A 22741-nucleotide genomic window follows, 5' to 3' on the forward strand; every position below is an offset into this window, starting at 1 on the left:
AGAAGAGCGCGGAGCCCCAGCAGTGAGACCCAGAAGTGAGTCAGTGAGAACATCTGGTGTCTGCTGCCAGGGCTCAAGATGGCTTCCCCGCACTCATGCAGGTAGGGTCCAGAATGGGCACACACACACACACTCACAGAATGGGGAGAGAGAGAGACACACACACAGCATGGGGAGAGAGAGACACAGAATGGGGAGAGAGACACAGAATGGGGAGAGAGACACAACATGGGGAGAGAGACACAGAATGGGGAGAGAGACACAGCATGGGGTGAGAGAGACACAGAGACACAGCATGGGGAGAGAGAGACACAGAGACACAGCATGGGGAGAGATACACAGCATGGTGGGAGAGAGACACAGAGACAGCACAGGGGGAGAGAGACAGAGCATGGGGAGGAAGAGACAGAGACACTGCATGGGGAGAGAGACAGAGACACAGCATGGGAGAGAGACGGCATGGGGAGAGAGAGACACAGCATGGGGAGAGAGACAGACAGCATGGGGAGAGAGACAAAATGGGAAGAGAGACAAACAGCATGGGGAAAGACAGACAGACAGAATGGGGGAGAGAAACAGACACAAAATGGGGGGATGAGAAACACAGGGAATGGGGGAGAGAGAGAAACATAGAGAATGGAGGGAGAGAGAGAAACACAGAGAATGGGGGGGAGAGAGTGACACAGAGAGTGGGGGTGTGGAAGAGAGAGACACAGACAATGGGGGTGGGGAGAGAGAGAGACACACAGAGAATGGGTGAGAGAGAGAGACATACAGAGAATGGGTGGGAGAGACACACAGAGAATGGGGGGGAGAGAGACAGAGAATGGGGGGAGAGACAGAGAATGGGGGGGGGAGAGACACACAGAGAATGGGGGGGAGAGAGAGACAGAGAATGGGGGGGAGAGACACAGAGAATGGGGGGAGAGAGACACAGAGAATGTGGGAGAGAGAGACAGAGAATGGGGGATAGGGATACAGCATGGGGAGGAAGAGACAGAGACACTACATGGGGAGAGAGACAGAGACACAGCATGGGAGAGAGACGACATGGGGAGAGAGAGACACAGCATGGGGAGAGAGAGACACAGCATGGGGAGAGAGACACAGCATGAGGAGAGAGAGACACAGAGACACAGCATGGGGAGAGAGACAGACAGCATGGGGAGAGAGACAAAATGGGGAGAGAGACAAACAGCATGGGGAAAGACAGACAGACAGAATGGGGAGAGACAGACAGCGTGGGGAGAGAGACACAGCATGTGGAGAGACAGACAGACAGATTGGGGGAGAGAAACAGACACAAAATGGGGGGATGAGAAACACAGGGAATGGGGGAGAGAGAGAAACATAGAGAATGGAGGGAGAGAGAGAAACACAGAGATGGGGGCGAGAGAGTGACACCGAGAATGGGGGTGTGGAAGAGAGAGACACAGACAATGGGGGTGGGGAGAGAGAGACACACACAGAGAATAGGTGAGAGAGAGAGACATACAGAGAATGGGTGAGAGAGACATACAGAGAATGGGTGGGAGAGACATACAGAGAATGGGTGGGAGAGACACACAGAAAATGGGGGGGAGAGAGACAGAGAATGGGGGGAGAGACACAGAGAATGGGGGGGAGAGACACACAGAGAATGGGGGGAGAGAGAGACAGAGAATGGGGGGGAGAGACACAGAGAATGGGGGGAGAGAGACACACAGAGAATGGGGGAGAGGGATACACAGAATGGGGGGGAGAGAGAGACAGAGAATGGAGGAGAGAGATACACAGAATGGGGGGGATAGAGAGAGACAGAGAATGGGGGAGAGCGAGACACAGAGAATGGGAGAGAGAGTGGAATGAGAATGTATGGGTGGGGGGGGGGAGAACGAGAATGAAGGGATATGGGGAGGAGGGAGAGAGAATGGAGGGATGGGGGGAGAGAGAGAATGGGGTGTGTGTGAGAGAAGGGGGTATAGAGCGGGCGGAGAGACATAAAGGAGAAGGGGTCCAGTTAGTGATGTCATTTGTTTTATAAATATATATTTTTAATGTGTCCCAGTTTTACTTTTGTAAATCTGGTCATCCTACTTAAACCAGGAACCAGCGGTAAAACCAGGGGCACCCCTAGAATGTGGGGGTCCTTGGTCGGGGCCTGACGGGCCTATTGTTAAATGGGGCTCTGCAGAGAATCGGTTAATGAAGCAGCCCTGGGTGTTTTTAGTCGTCATATCTTTTATTGTTGCTATTGACTTTGTTCTTTACTGAGGTGTCTCTTGGCTATTTGATTTGTAGCCAGTGCTGGAGGCTGGGAAGGAAGGAGGCAGGTTTAGTGTCTATTCAGTGATTATCTGCCTCCTCCTTGTCCTGCCTTCGGCCCCTGTACAGGTAACCCCTCCCCCCCCCCCCTGAGCCTGCACAGGTAGCTCTCAGCTCAGGTAACAGCAGTGATCACAAGAGGTGAAGGATGAGCCACAGCAGGTATCCCGTGGACGTGAAGGGTGTTGGCCTCGTGCAGCATGGAAGGCAGAAGGTAACATACCCACCAAAGGGGCAGCCAGGTAGAGATGAGCAGATTTGGATCCGCCATGGATCGACCGGTTCCTTGGATCCGCGGATTTCCACGAATCAATCTCAGAAAGGGCGGTTCGTCTTTTTCGGATTTTTAATATTTTTTTAGAACCGACAATCCGATCGGCGGATTCCATGATCTGCTGCTGATTCCGCGGGTTGGGTTGGTAAAATCCACCAGCGGATTGTAGCCAATGGCGGTTTTTGTTTAATCCGGACGGATTGAAACTGGATCAATCCGCCGACGGATTTTACACTGCGGAACGGATTTTTGGGGGCGAATCCGGGAAACGGATTTTGGCTGATTCGCCCATCTTCTACAGCCAGGGACTGATCATGGGCATTCAACCAGTGAAGCCCAAACGCCCTTCATTGCCAGAGAGGTCTGCAGTGCGACACACAATATGCATTGGAACACTTTGCCACATATTGTGTTGGTAAAGAAAAGATCACACTACATGGCATTTTAAGCCCTTCAGCGATAGAGGCAGGCAAACTGTATATCATGTGTCAAAGTCATAAATATCAATAACAAAGGGATAGGCACGCCAAAAATGTGCACAAAAATTTCTTTTATTGGCTTAAGGTTTCGGTTACGCTCTAGAGCCGCGAGCTCCGACTTTTTCCGTTCCTGAGCTCCGGGTCTTTGTAACCTGTTAGTATAGTGTCTTTCTGCACAGATGTGAGATAATTATGGCGGCGCCAACAAGTAATATATGTGTTTCACTTAAAATAATCTGTTTGCCTATTTCTAAGTGTGCTGCTATTCCCCCCTCCCCCCCCCCCCCCACCCCCGACCCCCCCTCCCATTTATTGCTATATATTTTATATCAAGCACCCGGCTGACCTCCATTTCGTGATAGTTTTATTTTAAATGTATGTATTTGTATTATTTTGTTAGAAGCCCCCAATAACCCTGACTAACGCGATCACGGCTTGTGTGTTGTATTCTGCAGACGTTCATGTTCTCGGTTTTCTGGTCGGATCGCAACGATATTCTCATTTACCGGACGTTCGACGACTTCAAGAACCTCACGGTAATTACAGCAGGTTCACGGGAGGCTGTGGGTGTGTAGGGGCTTTAGTTACTTCATATATTGTGCCACATAGATTTGTCCCTGAGACACAGTTTCTGTGGCAGGGCATTGGCACCATACTGATCTGTGACAGTCACTATCATGTATAATCCGCAATATATATCAATACTGAGAATAATGACATGCTTCCAATTGTCTAAAGCTTTACCTACTTAAATATACAAAGAGCAACAAGGCGTCCCCCACTAATTACATGTGCTTACCCCTCGTTCCACCTGTAATGCCCCCCACACCGGAGACCCCAATCTGTCCCGCAGGGGGTTATATAACCCGGCACAAAATACATTCAATACAAGAATATGTTGAGGCTAATTTAGATTGCACTTTCTCTAATGTAAAGGAAAGGTGACCTTAAGAAGTAAAGAGATACTCCCTACCCTCATACGGTGAAACATTGAGGGGAGAGGATCTTTTTGTTCCCAAACATGAAATGTTGCTTTTGATATTTGGTATCTAAGGAGATAATTGTCCCCTGCGATGTCTTGCTGACCGCCCCACTGACAATTGAGGAAGGTGGGATTTGGTAATAACTGATAAAGGAGACCTAACAACCCCCACCCCAACCCCCCCTCCCATCCCCCCTCTCCCATCCCCCTCTCCTGCCTACTCATTCTTTTATTCCCCCCTCCTTTCTTTTACATGGAGAGCAGGGGGTCCCTGGAGCAAAACCTCGTTCATTTCAGCTCCAGGGACTCCTTGAAATATCAGGTACTCGCCTTTTTTAAAGTACCATTCACTCTATGGGGAAACAAAATGGTGGTTTCATTCTCCCATGCTACGCGAGCCAATGGGCGGACGCGATGTAATCCGTGGTGGCTTCTTATTGGCCCGCCTGACAAGGAGGATTTAAATGTGCAGAAGTCTCAACGCTAGTTTTACCTGCATCTATCTGGGGAACCAGAGCTGAATCTATCCCTCTGCTCCCCACTTCCCAAAAACCGAGGGGTGGCGGTGAACCCCACCTTTCCGGGAATCTCTAGTGTTAACATCCTGATTAATATCCCAATTGTACTTTGATCATTTCAGAGACAGCTGGAAAAGAAGTTTCCCTTAGAGGCCGGACTTGTAAAGAGGTCGGAGCGGATTCTGCCCATACTGAAAGGTAAGAGGTCGGATAACCTGGTACATTGTAATCCAGGTGGATCAACTCCAGTCCTCAAGACTTCCCTCCCCCTCCCCCCCCCCCGTCCAACAGGTCAGTTTTTAAGGATATTCCAGTTTCAGCACAGATGGCTCCATCAAGTCCCAGCTTCAGCACGGGTGGCTCCATCAAGTCCCAGCTTTAGCACGGGTGGCTCCATCAAGTCCCAGCTTCAGCACGGGTGGCTCAGTCAGTCCCAGCTTCAGCACGGGTGGCTCAGTCAGTCCCAGCTTCAGCACGGGTGGCTCAGTCAGTCCCAGCTTCCGCACAGGTGATTTAATTAGTCCCAGCTTCAGCAAAAGTGGTGCAATCAGTCCCTCCTTCAGCACAGGGGGCTCAACCAGTGGCCCAGTCTTTGACTGAGCCACTTGTGCTGAAGCTGGGATATCTTTAAAACCTGCCCTGTTGGGGGGGACCTTGAGGACAGGAGTTGTACACCCCCCGCTCTAATCCATCTCCCCGGCGGCAGTGACCTCCTTCCTACTGTCTCCGCCTTAACATATACATGGTCCCTCCTCATACAATGGTGTTGTCCTCCCTCCCACATTGTACAGCGCTGCGGCATATGTTGGCGCCATCCAAGTAACAGATTGTAATTATAAATGTTCTATGGGCTTTGCTGAGAGATCAAAGGTATCCCAGGTCAGTGTGGGGCTGCATGGCCGGGAGCCTCTTCTAAGTGGAGGTTAGAGAATCAGACATGGTCTCATCACGGAGTAATCGGGGCTCCTACTTCCCGAGGAGGAGGAGGAGGAGGAGGAGATGTGAAGGGCGGGGAACATATTGTCAGCCGCTTTCAAATGAATTCCAGACTTCCCAGCATATTGAGTAAGGAGCGCTGTGGTTGATGCTTAGAGCGTCCGCCTGAGATTTCGTCTTTAAGGCTGTTCCCAGAGACAGATTTAAAGAGCTAATCCAAGCGGGCGATACTTTAATTTTGTTTTTTAACATAGGGTTGAACCCCATTAATTTCAGCTCTGGGGACCCCCTGCTTCCGGAGATACGCACCTCTGAAGGGGGCGCCGGTATCTCCTGCAAGTGTAAAGCTCCCGCGTCACACAGGCCAACAGGAAGCTGCACCCGATGACATCACGGCTTCCCATTGGCTCGCAATGCTGCTTCTAATAGTTTAGTACAGGGGCGGCCAACTCCAGTCCTCAAGAGCTACCAACAGGTCAGGTTTTCAGGATATCCCTGCTTCTGCACAGGTGGCTCAATCAGTGGCTCAGTCTTCGAGCCACCAGGGATATCCTGAAAACCTGACCTGTTGGTGGCCCCTGCGGACTGGAGTTGGTTATCCCTGGATTTAGTAGGGAATCGCTGCTTTCGTACACATGGGATTTTACATTCTGTGGGGTCTGAGATACCCGGCATTGAGACTTGTTGGACTCAGGCCAATAACACTTAAATGAACTTTTTTTTAATTTTTTTTTGCATCACTGTAAAAATAAGTATGTTTCTCTTTTCTTCGAGTCTGCTGATTTCAAGCGTATCAGTTACTTATAATTATCTCTTTGACTATTGAGGCTTCACAATTACTATAATGGCCAAGACAACATTTCAACTCTAGTTCTGAGCACTTACAAACAGTGTTAGTATTAGATGAAGATTATAAAACCTTCCTAAGCATGTGGATACTAAGCCTGGGGTGTGCAAACTGGGGGGCGGGAGATTTGTCTGGGGGGGGGGGGGGGGGCGGGCAGTTGCAGAGGACCCGCGCTCTTCCCCAGGGCATTTAAATGAAATGCCGGGGATCGCATGAAGCCACTGCAACACTACACTTACCGTGATTCAGACGCTGTGACGCGTCGCCATGGCAATGCGGCATCAAATGACGCAGCGGGGTCATGTGACATTACGTCACACACGTTCCAATGCGTCATTTCACGCAGCCGCAAGGTAGGAGGTAGTAGTAGTACAGAACTAATTTATTTTTTTAAAACACATGTAGTATATTGCTTGGTCTGCAGCTTTTTAATATGTGGCTTTCTCTGCCCTTGTGCAAAGTTATAATGCACACCTTCAAAATGACCGATCCCACTCAGGAAATAAGACGCTGGTCAAAAAAGAGGCAGTCATTTTTATGAGGACAAGAAAAGATAAATTAGTATTATTTTTTTGCAGCGTTTGACCACTTTTGGGTGATTTTACAATGGATTTTACAATAAGAACACAATATGGATGTGAAAGCAAAAAGTACTATTTGTATTTGGCACCGGAGGAAGATAAGATTCTCTTTCAGCATTACCACTATCTGTATTATTATAAATTATTAGGGAGGTTTACACGGCCAGTCATTACTCAGTAATTGTTCTGAATACTTCCAATGACACAGGCAGCGAAACTGTCTGATGCCTCATCGGGTGTTGGGTTATTCCAGCCGTGGAGCTGTAATTATCTGCGAAGCATCATTATAGCTACAGTTACATATAACACGTGATAGATAACGGAGTATTTATGTTACAGTTACACACTGTATGTGGTAGTGGAGAACCAAAAATACTGATTGTCCAAAAATGAGTAGAATAAAATAAACAATGATTTCTTTATTACAGGCAATTGCAAGGAGACCAAAGTGACACAATCTCACCCGCTTGGTCTGAACACTCAAAACATAAAACAATTTGCATATATTAAAATCACCGGATATATTACGTACTTACAGTACTATACAGCTAAACTTGTTGTCTCCAAGCTAACCATTGCTCAGAGGTCATAAGAAAGAGCAGGGACACGTTTGCAATGAGATACATATACAGCAGGGCCCGAGCATGCGGCAGGTCCCGTTCTAAAGTCCCGCCACACAGCGAAAATTGCCGGAAAGCGGAACCGGCTATTTCCGGCATGTGAACATGCGCAGACCGGCAATTCCCCCTTCTGCGCATGCGCAGCCTTAGTTCAGTGCATGCGCAACCTCGGCACCCCCCATTCTGCGCATGCGCGACCTCGGACTTCCCCGTACTGCGCATGCGCAGACATGGCGGCCCCCCATCTCGGTACCGCCGTATCGGCGGATCGCCGAAAAGCGGGGGGGCCTTGAGGTGTCCAAGAGTCTTTTCCCTCTATTTTCACTGCTGTATTGGAAATTAGTAAAATCTGAAATGGTCCTTCCCACTGAGGTTATAAAGCAGTGTTTGTGGTGTAATTCTTTTGCCAGGACCCTGTCTCCTGGTGCCAACTGGTGTGCTTTGGTATCTTCAGGTACCGGTTGGACGTCTTTCACCTGTACATGGAGGGACTGAATATTTTTCATTAGTCCCTGACAATAGTTAAGAATGCATTCATCAGAAATAACCAAGTCTTTAACTAATAATTCTTTCAAACAGTCCTGTTGTCATGGGTCTACCTGTCAGAATCTCATGCAGTATTAAGTCTGTTCCCCCCCAGTTCCTTCTCGTCCCTCCCCCCAGTTCCTTCTGTTCCCCCCAGTTCCTTCTGTCCTCCCCCCCCCGTTCCTTCTGTTGTCCTGCCCCCCCCGACCCCCCTAGTTCCTTCTGTTCCCCTTCAGCTCCTTCTGTCCCCCCCCCCAGTTCCTTCTTGTCCCCCCCCCCCAGTTCCTTCTGTTCCCCCCCGTTCCTTCTGTCCTGTCCCTCCCCCCACCACCCTAGTTCCTCCTGTTCCCCTTCAGCCCCTTCTGTTCCTCCCCCCTTGGCTGCCACGGGCCCAGAGACACATTGCTCCCCAAGCCCGGCAGGGAAAGAGTACAGCTTTCTATATACCTGTTAAATTCATACAATCAGGGGCTTGTGCTTCTTTTACTGCCAAAAGAAACCGGCAAAATAAATCCCATCCTTTTTATTAGGCTCATTAGCTTGTGCTTTATTTGCTGTGCCTCCCTTTTTTATAGGTGAAGTCCCACATACACTGGCCAAAAAACAACCACATTCTAAGGAATGTAACAATCTTAATGGCTTCCTTAAACAATGCTAACTGTTTCAAAATTTGTCTGCTTTTGTTTCTTTGGAAATTCATAGTTCGTCAATCAAGTGTTTCCTTTACCCTTATCCCATCCCGCCCTTATCAGCTAGCCGATGAGGATAAGGGGAGGGGGAGAGAGGGGGCAAACTCTTGAAGTCACACAAAAATTGAAGATGTAGGATAGGCCTGCAATGTGCTGTATAAGGAGAGGAAGGATAGGCTGCAATGTGCTGTATACGGAGAGGAAAGATAGGCCTGCAATGTGCTGTATAAGGAGAGGTAGGATATGCCTGCAATGTGCTGTATAAGGAGAGGTAGGACAGGCTGCAATGTGCTGTGTTAGGAGAGGTAGGATATGCCTGCAATGTCCTGTATAAGGAGAGGAAGGATAGGCCTGCAATGTGCTGTATACGGAGAGGAAGGATAAGCCTGCAATGTGCTGTGTTAGGAGAGGTAGGATAGGCTGCAATGTGCTGTGTTAGGAGAGGTAGAATAGGCTGCAATGTGCTGTGTTAGGAGAGGTAGGATAGGCTGCAATGTTCTGTGTTAGGAGAGGTAGGATAGACCTGCAATGTGCTGTGTTAGGAGGTAGGATAGGCCTGCAATGTGCTGTTAGTAGAGGTAGGATAGACTTGTGATGTGCTGTGTTAGGAGAGGTAGGATAGTCCTGCAATGTGCTGTGTTAGGAGAGGTAGGATAGGCTGCAATGTGCTGTGTTAGGAGAGGTAGGATAGGCCTGCAATGTGCTGTGTTAGTAGAGGTACGATAGGCTGCAATGTGCTGTGTTAGCAGAGGTAGGATAGGCCTGCAATGTGCTGTGTTAGGAGAGGTAGGATAGACTGCAATGTGCTGTGTTACGAGAGGTAGGATAGGCCTGCAATGTGCTGTGTTAGTAGTGGTACGATAGGCTGCAATGTGCTGTGTTAGAAGAGGTAGGATAGGCCTGCAATGTGCTGTGTTAGGAGAGGTAGGATAGGCCTGCAATGTGCTGTGTTAGGAGAGGTAGGATAGGCCTGTAATATGCTGTGTTAGGGGAGGTACGACAGTCTGCAATGTGTTGTGTTAGGAGAGGTAGGATAGGCCTGCAATGTGCTGTGTTAGGCTGCGTCCATGGTTAGTGATTGCGTGCTGAGGCGCGCGGAGGCTGAGGGAAAGCGGGTGCTTTCCCTGGCCTTAGACCGCGCGCCGTCGGGGGCGTGTCGGGGGCAGGCCAGTGACGTCACGGAGCTGGTTCGCTCATTGGGCGAACCGCTCACGTGACCAGCCCTGCGCTCCGGCAAGCGCGAAAATTTTGAATTTTGCTAAGACTTACGCTTCCGCACGCTTGCAGGATAGGCCTGCAATGTGTTGTGTTACCCAATTGAGTAACTGAACAGCGAACGCCAGGAAATGGCTGACATCCTTTGGCTGTCTGCCTCTGGGGCGACGTAGATGCAGGCTGAAGGAGTTCTGAATGAATTCAGCTGGGCTTTGAAATTCCTTTATCTCTGCCTTAAACACCGCAGGGGGTGGGGATGACAAAACACATACAGTAGCAGCAAGAAATCCCAAATGCCAGTGCCTTTAACCACTGAGCCGCTCCCTCACTACAATTTCTGCTTCTCTTTTAAAGATGCTCCTCTGCTGTTTCTAAGTAGTCCAACGTCCATCCGTTTCATCGAGAGGCTCCGTCTCCTGGAGAGTTATTCCCAGACCTTGCTGCAAACAGACCCCAAGATCTCGCAGTGTGAAGATGTCCTCCAGTTTTACGCTCCAAAGAATCAGGACCTCACCCCTTCCTTCCCTGAAAACAGGTGCGGTGGCCAGGAAGCCTCACCTGACAGGTCTGGTATTGGGTGTACAATACTCCCTCCGTGACAGAGCAGCCATAACACGTAATGGAGACTGCAGGGCATTGGACTGTGGTGATGTAATGGAAGCAGAGACGTGAGTCCGTCGCTGTGCAATGCTCTGCAGCTGTCACCTGCTTTGAAAGAGACTTTCTGGTTGATTGTAGCATCCAGTAGGCATTGGCCAGTTTTACAGTAATACTAGCTTTTGTACCCGGCTTCGTCCGGGGAATGTAATATTGAATACATGTCCCCCTCCCCCCCGCTGGCGGCACATCATCCCCGCCCCCCCCCCCCTCACCCCCCCCCCCCTGCTGCTGGATGTAGTGTGGGGGGAGATTTGTGTCTGTCTGTGTGTGTGTCTCCCCCCACTGCCGGAACATGTCCCCGCCCCACCCTTCCCCCCTCGCTGGCGGCACATCTCCCCACGCTGCTGTGGCATGTCCCCTCGCTGCCAAATCCGCAGCAGAATGTCATGACATACAAACAAACAGACGGAATCCAACTTAGAATTATAGTGTAGATTCTGCATGATTCAGTTCAAGTATTTTTATTTTGGTACTGTTCAAAATCTCTCTCTCCCTCATTTTTGTGTGTGTCCCGTGTCAATCTCTCAGACATGCAAGCTCTAACCCCAGCATCCACCACATAATAATAATAATAGTTCTTATATAGCTTTGCTAGTTTTACATAGCACTTTACAGAGACATTTTGCAGACACAGGTCCCTGCCACGTGGAGCTTACAATCTATATTTTTGGTGCCTGAGGCACAGGGAGATAAAGTGACTTACCCAAGGTCACAAAGAGCCGTCAAAAGGAGAGCTACTGGGTGGGGCCAAATATATACAACAAAAGTCAAAATTACCCAATGTTACATCCATTGTATTGGGTATTTTTGTCTTTTGTTGTAATCTCTCAGACATTTCAGTCATCTCTCACAGATTATAAACCTCAATTGACCCTCATAGATTTCTGCCCTGGGATGATGACATCTCTGTTCTTGCATTCAAGTAGATTGAGAAGTGAGGCCCTCAGCTTCTTTAACCACAACCCATGAACACAAACGTACACATTACCAGACACTTTCTCTTTTTTACTTTGTAAGAAGCTTGTGTGCAGAACTTTGGAGGAGGCTGCCATGGCCATTCTCTGTGTGCTGAACCAGCCCTGTTTCTCTGCAGCGTGGTGATAATGCCGTCAGAGAGAGACGGAGGGCGGAGGGAGGCGGCGGATGGAGACCGCCCACGGCAGCCGGTCACCCAACCTATTCTCTCCGAGAGTTATCTCTGCATCGAAAGCTTTGAAACAAAAGACACCAAAAACAGGCCCTTCAGAGTGAAGAAGAATGAACATATTGATGTGCTAATGAGGGACAACACCGGTATGTGTATTTGTGTGGTGTGTGTGTCGATGAGTTTAAGTGAAAGTCCCCTATTATCACTGGTCAAAGTGGCGTTAAAGCTGCAGTTCAAGCAGTACCCTACATGTTTTTTTTTTAAATAAATCAGTTCTGTACAAGGAGAACATTCTTGTAGCATTTTTTTTTGGGGGGGGGAATCAATTTTTAAAAACCTTTTTTATTTATTATAATGTAACAAGCATTTCTGTTTCTATAGCAATCATTTACAAAGTCACATCCCCTACGGAAACAGGCTCTGGCTCTTGAGCCCTGCCCTCTCTCTAGCAGTGCACCCAATTGTATCTAGTGCTTGCCTGGTCACATGATCTAACCCACAGAACTTTGCCTGTCAGTGCGGCAGAAGAGGACCCAAAATGCATTTAGCGAACCCCCAAGCCGAATCTTCCCCGATCGATTACAGGAGAACGGATGATCGGCAACTAAGCTAATTACTTGTCAGTGTGCAGATTGTATTGCTGCACATAATGAATGGGGAAATTTTTTTAAAAATTAAAACGGCAACATGAACTGCAGCTTTAAGAAAGCAGTGGCACTGTGTCTGTTTGCCAGAGAGGGCACCATTCTGTATGTTGTATGTCAGTGGTTGAAGTGTGATGTAATAGGGCTATAGAGTATTACACATTATAGAGTTTTTTTGCACTCTGAGTACCACTACAGTTTAAGGTTATGCTTATAGTGCCGGCGCCTGTCGCTGGAAAATCAAATAGAGATGACTTCCAGCGATCGCTACCAAGCGCATGCGACGGTGGCAACGCATTTGTTCTGCCGTGACGGCGCATCACCGTCGCCGGCACTATAAGCGCAGCCTAAAGCTGCAGATATCCTACATGTGTTTTTTTTAATCGGTTCTGTACTATAAGAAAATACTTGTAGCATTTTTTTTTAAATAACTCTGACATTTTTAATGTATTATAATGTAACAAGCATTTTCCTTTATATAGCAAACATTTACAAAGTCACAGCTACTGTCAATACTCCTCTGAAGCCATTTAGTGAACCCCCGAGCCGAATCTTCGCCGATCGATCACAGGAGAACGGATCGATCGGCAACTTAGCTAATTACTTATCATTGTGTGGGTTGTGTTGACGCGCACATTAAAGGGGAAATAAAATTAAAATAAATAAATGGCAGCTGGGACTGCTGCTTTAAGTAGCTTTATCCCAAGGTCTCAAAAAATAGATCTGTAGTAAATCAGACACAGTACCACTACTTTTTAACACATTGTTAGATTGTTATTATGTACATCACTCATGACGTATAGACATTATTATTTTTTAAATAACATAAGTATAGATATAGGATTAAGTATCTGTTGTCTAAATTTAGCATAGGTTGAACTTGATGGACGGAAGTCTTTTTTCAACCTCATCTACTATGTAACTATATTTGTGAGGACTGCAGCTTTAATATTGTATTTAAAGGGGCTGTCCCTCCTAGGACCAAATTGAACTAATTCCAGTTACATGTTGAAGGGGTCTCATCCAGTTAATTGAAAAATGTTCTCCCCAAATCCGACACCCATAAGTATGTTTCTATTTATATTTTAAAGGGAGACTAGGGAGAGGTTTGATTTCCTCTGGCTGCTCTCTTCAGTGTGATGTCACTATTTGATGTTGTCACTGTGTGATGTCACTGTGTGATGTTGTCACTTTGTGATGATGTCACTGTGTGATCAGCAAGTGCTGGTACAGCCAGAGTCCCCCCTCCCCACATCCCCTTATCTTTATTGGCTCTTTGATAAGGGCGGGGGACAAAGGGAAAGAAAACATGATTGACAAACACTTCCCATTCAGGCGCCCCTAAGAAATTCAACTTACCACCCATGACCCAGACCCACAAAAGGGTTCCAAGCATTAGCACGGCTCAGCTCCTGTTCATATGAAGCTAAAGCTTAGCACACGTGTGTGGATCTGAGCCTATGTGGGATCGCCCCTTTAACATCCCTACATACATATACATAGTAGCCACATGCTGCGGTCAGTATGCTGGATAGCTACAGTGTGTCCCGACTTCTCTTGCAGGCTGGTGGCTGGTGGAGAATAATGAGAAGTGCCTGGCCTGGTTTCCTGCCCCATATCTGGTAAGAGCTGACGCTGCAAAGACCATCTGTGAGCAGCAGTCAGAGCGTAAAGGTGAGCGAACAAAACAGCCATCCTCGTTCATACAAACAGCGAATGTGAGGGGAGATAAGAGCTGCTCGGCCCCCGTGTCTGCCCCCCCCCCCCCCACCCCCCACCCCCCACCAGTCTGCCCATTCTCCTATCTGCTGTAATATCTCCGAGAAGGAGAAAAACTGCAAGAGCACTACTGTAGGTATCAAAAAAGTAGAAAGGAGGGTGCGGATCCCATAAAAAGATTATTTATTGGTCATGGAGAAACAGGGCAATGCAGAGCCCTACCAACGTTTCACGCTTCACAGAGCGCTTTCTCAAGGTATACATATCACAACTTTATTAACATGTATATAAGACACAAAATTACATTCTGTAACCAGCCAATACTCACAGCTCACATGCGATCCACCCACTTTGATTGCTAATGGTCTTCTGATGTGTATACACCTAATCAGTATATTCAGACACAGAGACGACAGTTACTAACTCCACCCCCAACTACCAATCCGGAGACATGCGTGGTCTAGCAACCCCCAGTAGTACGCGCTTGCGCAGTAACCAACTGAGGGAGAGTCCTCCATGTCAATGGAGGCCGTGGGGCGTGGGAAGAGCGCGTCATCAAATGGCCCTGACTGTATACCTCACTGGGGCTCTAAGTGCGCGCGCAACTGCACTCTGCAAGACACTAGTCCCTCCCCGCAGTGGGAGCAGACACAGTGAGCTCCGGACCATTGGCGGAGTGCGCTTGCGCAATACTAACCGTCGCGTCAGAGGCTCACAGAATACCCCAAGTGCGGGGTGGGTCTTTAGCATTACGCAGTCACATGGTCTGTAATATCTCTGACTCTAATCTCTGACCCTATTTGATCCTTGTGGCTTTCTTTCATATTTAGCCTTATGTCCATCTCAAGCGTGTTTGAATTCCCTTACTGCATTAGCACCTACCACCTTTGCTGGGAGGCTGTTCCACGAATCCACCCCCCTTTCCCTGAAGAAATACTTCCCCCCATTTCCCCTGAGCTGCCGCCCCCCCAGTTTCAAACAACGACCTCCTGTTCTAGCTCTTTCTTTTGTCGGAAATATGTTCCCACCTGTATGTTGTCCTTCTCTCATCTAAGCTGCACACATTAACCCTTTATATGTGTGACTTTCTCTCCTATCCCCTCACCGCAGCGCTTATTAAAGGAGCAATCCAAGCCACTGATTTTTTTGTTGTTGTGAATATTTCTTACCACAGGATTAAAGCATGGGGTCCCCGGAGCTGAACCCCATTCCTTCAATCTCTGGGGACCTTCTACTTCCAGAGATACTCACCACCATAAGGGGCATCTCTCTGCTTTTCCAAGCTCCCGCGCAGGATTACGTCACGGCTTCCTATTGGCCCGCGGGGCGCGGGAGCTTGGAAAAGCGGCCATTACATGAACCCTGCTAGTCGAGCAGCGCAGCGACCGGCGCCTACTATGGAGGTATCTCTGGAAGAAGGGGTTTCCGGAGCTGAAATGGATGGAGACCCCCTGCTTCGATCGTATGTTTAAAAATCGCCCGCTTGGATCTGCTCTTTACAGATGCAGACCTACAGTATCCTACATGTGTTTGTTTTAAATAAATCCGTTCTATACTATCTTAGGTTGTTATTATAATAAAGCTGTGTGACCGGTTTTTCCTCCCAAGAAGTTGTCTGGTGTGTGTGTATTGGGATCTCGGGGGAGGGGACTGGCTCGGGCGTGGGTAAGTCACGCTCGCCTTGCAATCTGTTGCTGGTTTGTGTGCAACAAATACATTTCTTGTGGAGCAGTGTGTCCCAGATAAGGAGCTGCTGATGTTGTGCTACACTGTTGCACGGAGTCTGTTTACATGACACATAGATGCAATAGGTAGGGAGGGAGGGAGGAATGGGGGAAGGAAAAGGGAAAATCCTGCTCAGCTTCAATTGATTTACTTACTAGAGAGGTGCTATCAGGGTTAATACATATGCGTGAGGGGGGGGGAAAGGGCCAGAACCCTAAGTGATGCACTCAACTCTACTGAATGAAAATAATAAATTTTTAATATATATAATGAAGCAAACATGAAAAAAGGGTGTTTAAAACCTAAAATAATGTACTGAAGAGATCCTGGTATTGAATCTCTATGAATGGTCAGATGGCATTGATATACATCTTAAGATAGCCATTCATGCTAGAATAGGTATGCAATTGTATCTCACAGCACTTTGAACAAAATTGCTCATTGAAGTAGACACTTGGTGCAATCCTGAAGGGTATAAGTATATGGAGTTGTGAATCCTAACAGGTCGTGAGATACAAAAGAAAGCTGGGAGTACTAGTTAATGTGACACTGTATTACAATGTTTGTGTATCACACATAGCATTGATGTCTGCACACGCGAACTAGATGCAGTCCCAGACAGGAAGAAAACCCCTATAATGGTAAGCAGACACCTGAGAGAAGCGTCGCTATGGAGCTGGTGATAGTAAGTTTAAAACCCCAATGGGCAGTCTGGTGATTCTGCAGGGCATATGCACACCCCAATCCACTTACATACACACACGGTATTAATATACCGGCAGACACTTCCTGTGAGGTGATCGCAACTCTGCATGCACACGTGATGGACCCTGGCCGGTATAAGGTAGAAAGCGACGTCTCATGTACTGCATACTCACAGGAGTTTGCCTCCGGTCAGCTAGTATAGGAACGTGACAGTTTAACTCTGATGTGGGCCACAGATGTGGATCCCACTAGCAAGTGATAGGGACGACTAGGTCTTTCTACCTTATACCGGCCAGGGTCCATCACGTGTGCATGCAGAGTTGCGATCACCTCACAGGAAGTGTCTGCCGGTATATTAATACCGTGTGTGTATGTAAGTGGATTGGGGTGTGCATATGCCCTGCAGAATCACCAGACTGCCCATTGGGGTTTTAAACTTACTATCACCAGCTCCATAGCGACGCTTCTCTCAGGTGTCTGCTTACCATTATAGGGGTTTTCTTCCTGTCTGGGACTGCATCTAGTTCGCGTGTGCAGACATCAATGCTATGTGTGATACACAAACATTGTAATACAGTGTCACATTAACTAGTACTCCCAGCTTTCTTTTGTATCTCACGACCTGTTAGGATTCACAACTCCATATACTTATACCCTTCAGGATTGCACCAAGTGTCTACTTCAATGAGCAATTTTGTTCAAAGTGCTGTGAGATACAATTGCATACCTATTCTAGCATGAATGGCTATCTTAAGATGTATATCAATGCCATCTGACCATTCATAGAGATTCAATACCAGGATCTCTTCAGTACATTATTTTAGGTTTTAAACACCCTTTTTTCATGTTTGCTTCATTATATATATTAAAAATTTATTATTTTCATTCAGTAGAGTTGAGTGCATCACTTAGGGTTCTGGCCCTTTCCCCCCCCCCTCACGTACATGACACATATGAGCAGATCTTCTTGTGTCTTCTCTCCCCTCCTAGATTGTAAGCTCCTCGGGGCAGCGACCTCCCCCCTACTGTCCCAGTTTGTCTTAACATGCCTGTACTCTTGTCACAAGGTTACTGTCCTCCCTCCCACACTGCGCCGCGGAATATGCTGGTTGTTTAACCCGTTCAGTGACAGAGGGAGGTGCTGCTGAGCATCTATTGTCTTTCAGGGGGTAAATCTGCTGCTAATTTGTTCCGGTTTTAATGAGACACCCTGAAGCTGCCGACCAAGCAATATCCTAAGTGTATTTTTTTTTTTTTTTTTAATAAATCCGTTCTGTACTATAAGAAAATACTTGTAGCATTTTTTTTTTTAAACAACTCTGGATGACATTTTTAATGTATTATAATGTAAAAAGCATTTGTTGTTTCTTTAGCAACCATTTACAAAGTCACATCCCCTTTCTCTTCTGAAACAGGCTCTGCCACACCACTTTTTGAGCCCTGCTCTCTCACTAGCAGTGCACCAATTGTATCTAGAGACTGCCTGATCACATGATCTTCCCCACAGAACTTTGCATCTTTGGTCCTCTTCTGCTGCACTGACAGCCATTTAGTGAGCCCCCAAGCCGAATCTTTGCCGATCGCTCACAGGAGAACGGATCAATCGGCAGCTTAGCTAATTACTTATCATTGTGTGGATTGTATGGATGCAGATTTTAAAGGGGGATGGGGGGGAACGGCAACTTGGACTTCTGCTTTAATCCTGCTAAATAAACCCTTTTATCTCTGCCCCGTCTTGTTCTCTTGTTGGGAATAAGTGGGTAGTATAATATTTCTGGTGATTTATACAAAGTAAGGCTCAGGGTTCTTCTTTGATCTGAATACGGAGAGGTAACCCTAACACTCTGTCCTCTCCCCAGGGACTTCTTACTTTGCAGCGAAGGGATATGAGGCTCAGAGCCCCGATGAACTGTCTGTCGCAGTCGGAGTAGTCGTGGAAGTTCTAGAACCATCAGACAATGGTTGGTGGCGTATCTGGTGAGTGCTTTCTTCCTGTATCCCGGAGCTCTCAGCCAAACTGTGTGTGTGTGTGTATAATGCTCTAAGCATAGTAATATAAATAAATATATCAAATACAATAAATAATTCATTGGTAGAAAAGTACTGTAGTTATCCCCTTACCAGTTAGTATTCCAAACCCATTCCTAATTATTTCAGAATCATGTGTGTGTTGGACACTGTGCTATTTAATGTTTCCAAAACAAATATATTTCTGGTTCCTATTAGTTTAGTGCTTTTTTTGTTTCTTTGGAAGAAACTTTTACAAAGTTTGAGGTTCTAAACAAATTGGCTGAACATCTGGATCCCATTTATATTGTTTTGACTGTTGTGGTGGGTGAGTCCTTGTTCTCCTTCTGTAATAAATGATGCATCATTTGCTTGCTCTCTCCTTGATGTCTTCTGTACTTCTCAGGTACAATGGGAGAACTGGTTACGTCCCATCCATGTTCCTCCAGCCATACAGAAACCCTCACCAGAAACTGCAGGTTGTCTTAGATCAGGACAAGTTTGGCTCTACTCCCAACCTGCACAAGGCTGTGAGCAGTCTAGATGTAAACAGAGAGCCAGCCACCAAGGAAAAACCAGGGAACAGCGAGGCAGAGAACAGAGAGGTGCGGCTGGACCGGAGAAAGTCACGATCCTTGAGTGGTCTCACAGTGAGGGCTGAGCCTCCTGTCATGGTTCCAACCATGTTACAGCCAACCAGATTATCGGGAAGTTATGTGGAGTGGGATGGCCCACTCAATGAGAACTGGAAGCCCGCTCCTTTAGCTAGGAAGGTTCACGAAGCAAAAACTGTGTTGGAGTCTGAGGAATCTTCCAGTTGGTCCAGGAAAGGGGCAAGAAGGAGAACTGGTTCTGGAGGAGGCCAGCAGAGGAAAGACTCTGGATTTGATGAAGGTTCTTCGTTCAGTGGCTCCAACCTGTCTGTTTCATCAGCCGACGCTGACTTCAACACAACACCAATGGTGCCTCCCAGGCCATCAGCCAAGGAGATACTCGCCAGGTGCACCACAATGACCAGGAAGGCTGCTCAAATTTAATTTCAACATCTGGATGCCTGATCTGATGGCAAAAAATGTCAGGTCAAGATATAATGTTTGCAACAAAAGACAAAAATCCCCAATGCTACACCCAATGTGACAAAAAATATATAGTTAAATATTGAACTGTTTTCTCATAAGTAAGGGTCGTTTAGTTAAACACTTTGGCCAAAGTGTTATAATCCTGTAGCCACGTCACGGCATGACCAGTATGCAGCCACGTCACGGCATGACTAGTATGCAGCCACGTCACGGCATGCCCAGTATGCAGCCACGTCACGGCATGACCACCCTGCAGGTCCTAACACTACCTGTGAAAATGCTCAGTTACCTCTGTACTGGAGGGAGAAATGCCTAAATAGACGAGTCTTCCACGGGTGCATGAAAAAACCTGTTACTTAAAAAGTGGGGAGGGGTGAGCTTAAACCCAGGGAGGAGTGGGTAACCAACCTACAAACAACTGTTACCAGTTGACAATTTACAAACACACACAATCCCTGCAAGCTCTGAACCTGAACACCCACCAAATGTATACAGCAAAAGACAAGAATACCCAATTCTACATCCAATGTGACACAATATATAGTTAAATACTTATTGAAATTCTGTGGGATTTCTGCCTTAACACTGTAACTGGCTTCCTTAAACAAATGTAACCATTTCAGTTACATAGTTACGTAGTAGATGAGGTTGAAAAAAGACTTCCGTCCATCAAGTTCAACCTATGCTAAATTTAGACAACAGATACTTTATCCTATATCTATACTTCCTTATTGATCCAGAGGAAGGCAAACAAAAAGAACCAGAGTCATATCATCCAATGATATCTCATAAGCGGAAAAATAAATTCCTTCCTGACTCCAAGAATTGGTAATCGGATTAATCCCTGGATCAACATCCTTCCCATGTATACTTATTTGGTATATCCCTGTATACCTTTCCTATCTAAAAAGATGTCCAACCTTTTTTTGAACAAATCTATTGTATCTGCCATCACAGTCTCCATGGGTAATGAATTCCATATTTTAACTGCCCTAAGGAAAGATTTGGGACTTTCTTCTTTTTAATGGGGTCTGAATATGGGGTGCATTCTCTACCCCAAGCTCACCCCCTCAATCTCAGAAGACCAATAAGCAGCAGGGGTGGGGTTAGGTGAGGGCATTCATTAGTCCTGGCCCAGTTTCTGCTCATCACAGAATCACATCACACAAAACAGGGAGAAGCTAAGAAACGAGGTAACTCTGCCCAAGATTCATCTTACCGTTTAAACAAAAATGAAGACAAGCCCCAAGCAGTTAAGCAGGGGCAACAGAAATGGGTGGGCCGTGCCCCTACTGGCAAGTGTAGTGGGTGTAAGAGCAGCGGCCCCAGCCTCTCTCCCTGTATTATTGTTGATGAACTTGTTGATTTTTTTTCTATATATATATGATACTAGCTGAGAGACCCGGCGTTGCCCGGGATGTAATTGTGGGGGGGGCGTACGACAGGGTTAGGCTTCCCCCCCCCCTTGACAGCTAGGTGGGTGACTGAGTTGACTGAGTGTGTGGGTGACTGTGGGTGGGTGGGTGACACTTGACTGAGTGGGTGGGTGGGTTGGTGACTGAGTGGGTGACTTTGGGTCGGTGACTGGGTGGGTAACTTTGGGTCGGTTTGACTTTGGGTCGGTAGGTGGGTGACTTTGGGTTGGTGGGTGGGTGACTTTGGGTCGGTGGGTGTGTGACTTTGGGTCGGTGGGTGGGTGACTTTGGGTCGGTGGGTGGGTGACTTTGGGTCGGTGGGTGGGTGACTTTGGGTCGGTGGGTGGGTGACTTTGGGTCGGTTTGACTTTGGGTCGGTGGGTGGGTGGGTGAGTTGGGTCGGTGGGTGGGTGAGTTGGGTCGGGGGGTGGATGACTTTGGGTCGGTGGGTGGGTGACTTTGGGTCGGTGGGTGGGTGGGTGACTCTGGGTTGGTGGGTGGGTGGGTGGCTTTGGGTGGGTGGGTGACTTTGGGTGGGTGGGTGACTTTGGGTCGGTGGGTGGGTCGGTGAATGGGTGACTTTTTCAGGGTCGGTGACTGGGTGGGTCAGTGACTGGGGTCGGTGACTGGGTGGGTCAGTGAGTGGGTAGGTGGGGTCGGTGAGTGGGTGGGTGGGGTCGGTGAGTGGGTGGGTGGGGTCGGTGAGTGGGTGGGTGGGGTCAGTGACTGGGTGGGTGGTTTTGGGTGAGACTGGGTGGGTGAGTGTGAGACTGAATGGGTGGGTGAGTGTGAGACTGAATGGGTGGGTGACTGTGAGACTGAATGGGTGGGTGAGTGTGAGACTGAATGGGTGGGTGAGTGTGAGACTGAATGGGTGGGTGAGTGTGAGACTGAATGGGTGGGTGAGTGGGAGACTGAATGGGTGGGTGAGTGGGAAACTGAATGGGTGGGTGAGTGGGAAACTGAATGGGTGGGTGAGTGGGAAACTGAATGGGTGGGTGAGTGGGAAACTGAATGGGTGGGTGAGTGGGAAACTGAATGGGTGGTGACTGGGTGGGTAACTTTGGGTCGGTTTGACTTTGGGTCGGTAGGTGGGTGACTTTGGGTCGTGGGTGGGTGACTTTGGGTGAAACTGAATGGGTGGGTGAGTGGGAAACTGAATGGGTGGGTGAGTGGGAAACTGAATGGGTGGGTGAGTGGGAAACTGAATGGGTGGGTGAGTGGGAAACTGAATGGGTGGGTGAGTGGGAGACTGAATGGGTGGGTGAGTGGGAAACTGAATGGGTGGGTGAGTGGGAGACTGAGTGGGAGACTGACTGGGTGGGAGACTGACTGGGTGGGAGACTGACTGGGTGGGAGACTGACTGGGTGGGAAACTGACTGGGTGGGAGACTGACTGGGTGGGTGAGTGGGAGACTGACTGGGTGGGTGAGTGGGAGACTGACTGGGTGGGTGAGTGGGAGACTGACTGGGTGGGTGAGTGGGAGACTGACTGGGTGGGTGAGTGGGAGACTGACTGGGTGGGTGAGTGGGAGACTGACTGGGTGGGTGAGTGGGTGACTGACTGGGTGGGTGAGTGGGTGACTGACTGGGTGGGTGGGTGACTGACTGGGTGGGTGAGTGGGTGACTGACTGGGTGGGTGAGTGGGTGACTGACTGGGTGGGTGAGT

At 48.0% G+C, this 22741-nt stretch overlaps 2 protein-coding genes across 2 annotated transcripts in view; both read left to right on the top strand.

Moving 5' to 3' along the window:
• The window catches only part of RPS2 (ribosomal protein S2), a 181080-nt gene that overhangs the window by 93101 nt on the left and 65238 nt on the right, over positions 1 to 22741 (top strand). The window lies entirely within an intron of this gene.
• LOC142463242 (NADPH oxidase organizer 1-like) lies at positions 2395 to 21158 on the top strand. The gene is made up of 8 exons (XM_075565742.1): positions 2395 to 2518; positions 3513 to 3593; positions 4680 to 4755; positions 10325 to 10505; positions 11724 to 11923; positions 13985 to 14095; positions 18430 to 18547; positions 18984 to 21158. Exons 1-8 carry the CDS (start codon positions 2453 to 2455, stop codon positions 19612 to 19614), a joined length of 1464 nt encoding a protein of 487 aa, XP_075421857.1. The 5' UTR covers positions 2395 to 2452; the 3' UTR covers positions 19615 to 21158.

The sequence above is a fragment of the Ascaphus truei genome, chromosome 11, assembly GCF_040206685.1.
Source record: "Ascaphus truei isolate aAscTru1 chromosome 11, aAscTru1.hap1, whole genome shotgun sequence".
Taxonomy (NCBI): domain Eukaryota; kingdom Metazoa; phylum Chordata; class Amphibia; order Anura; family Ascaphidae; genus Ascaphus; species Ascaphus truei.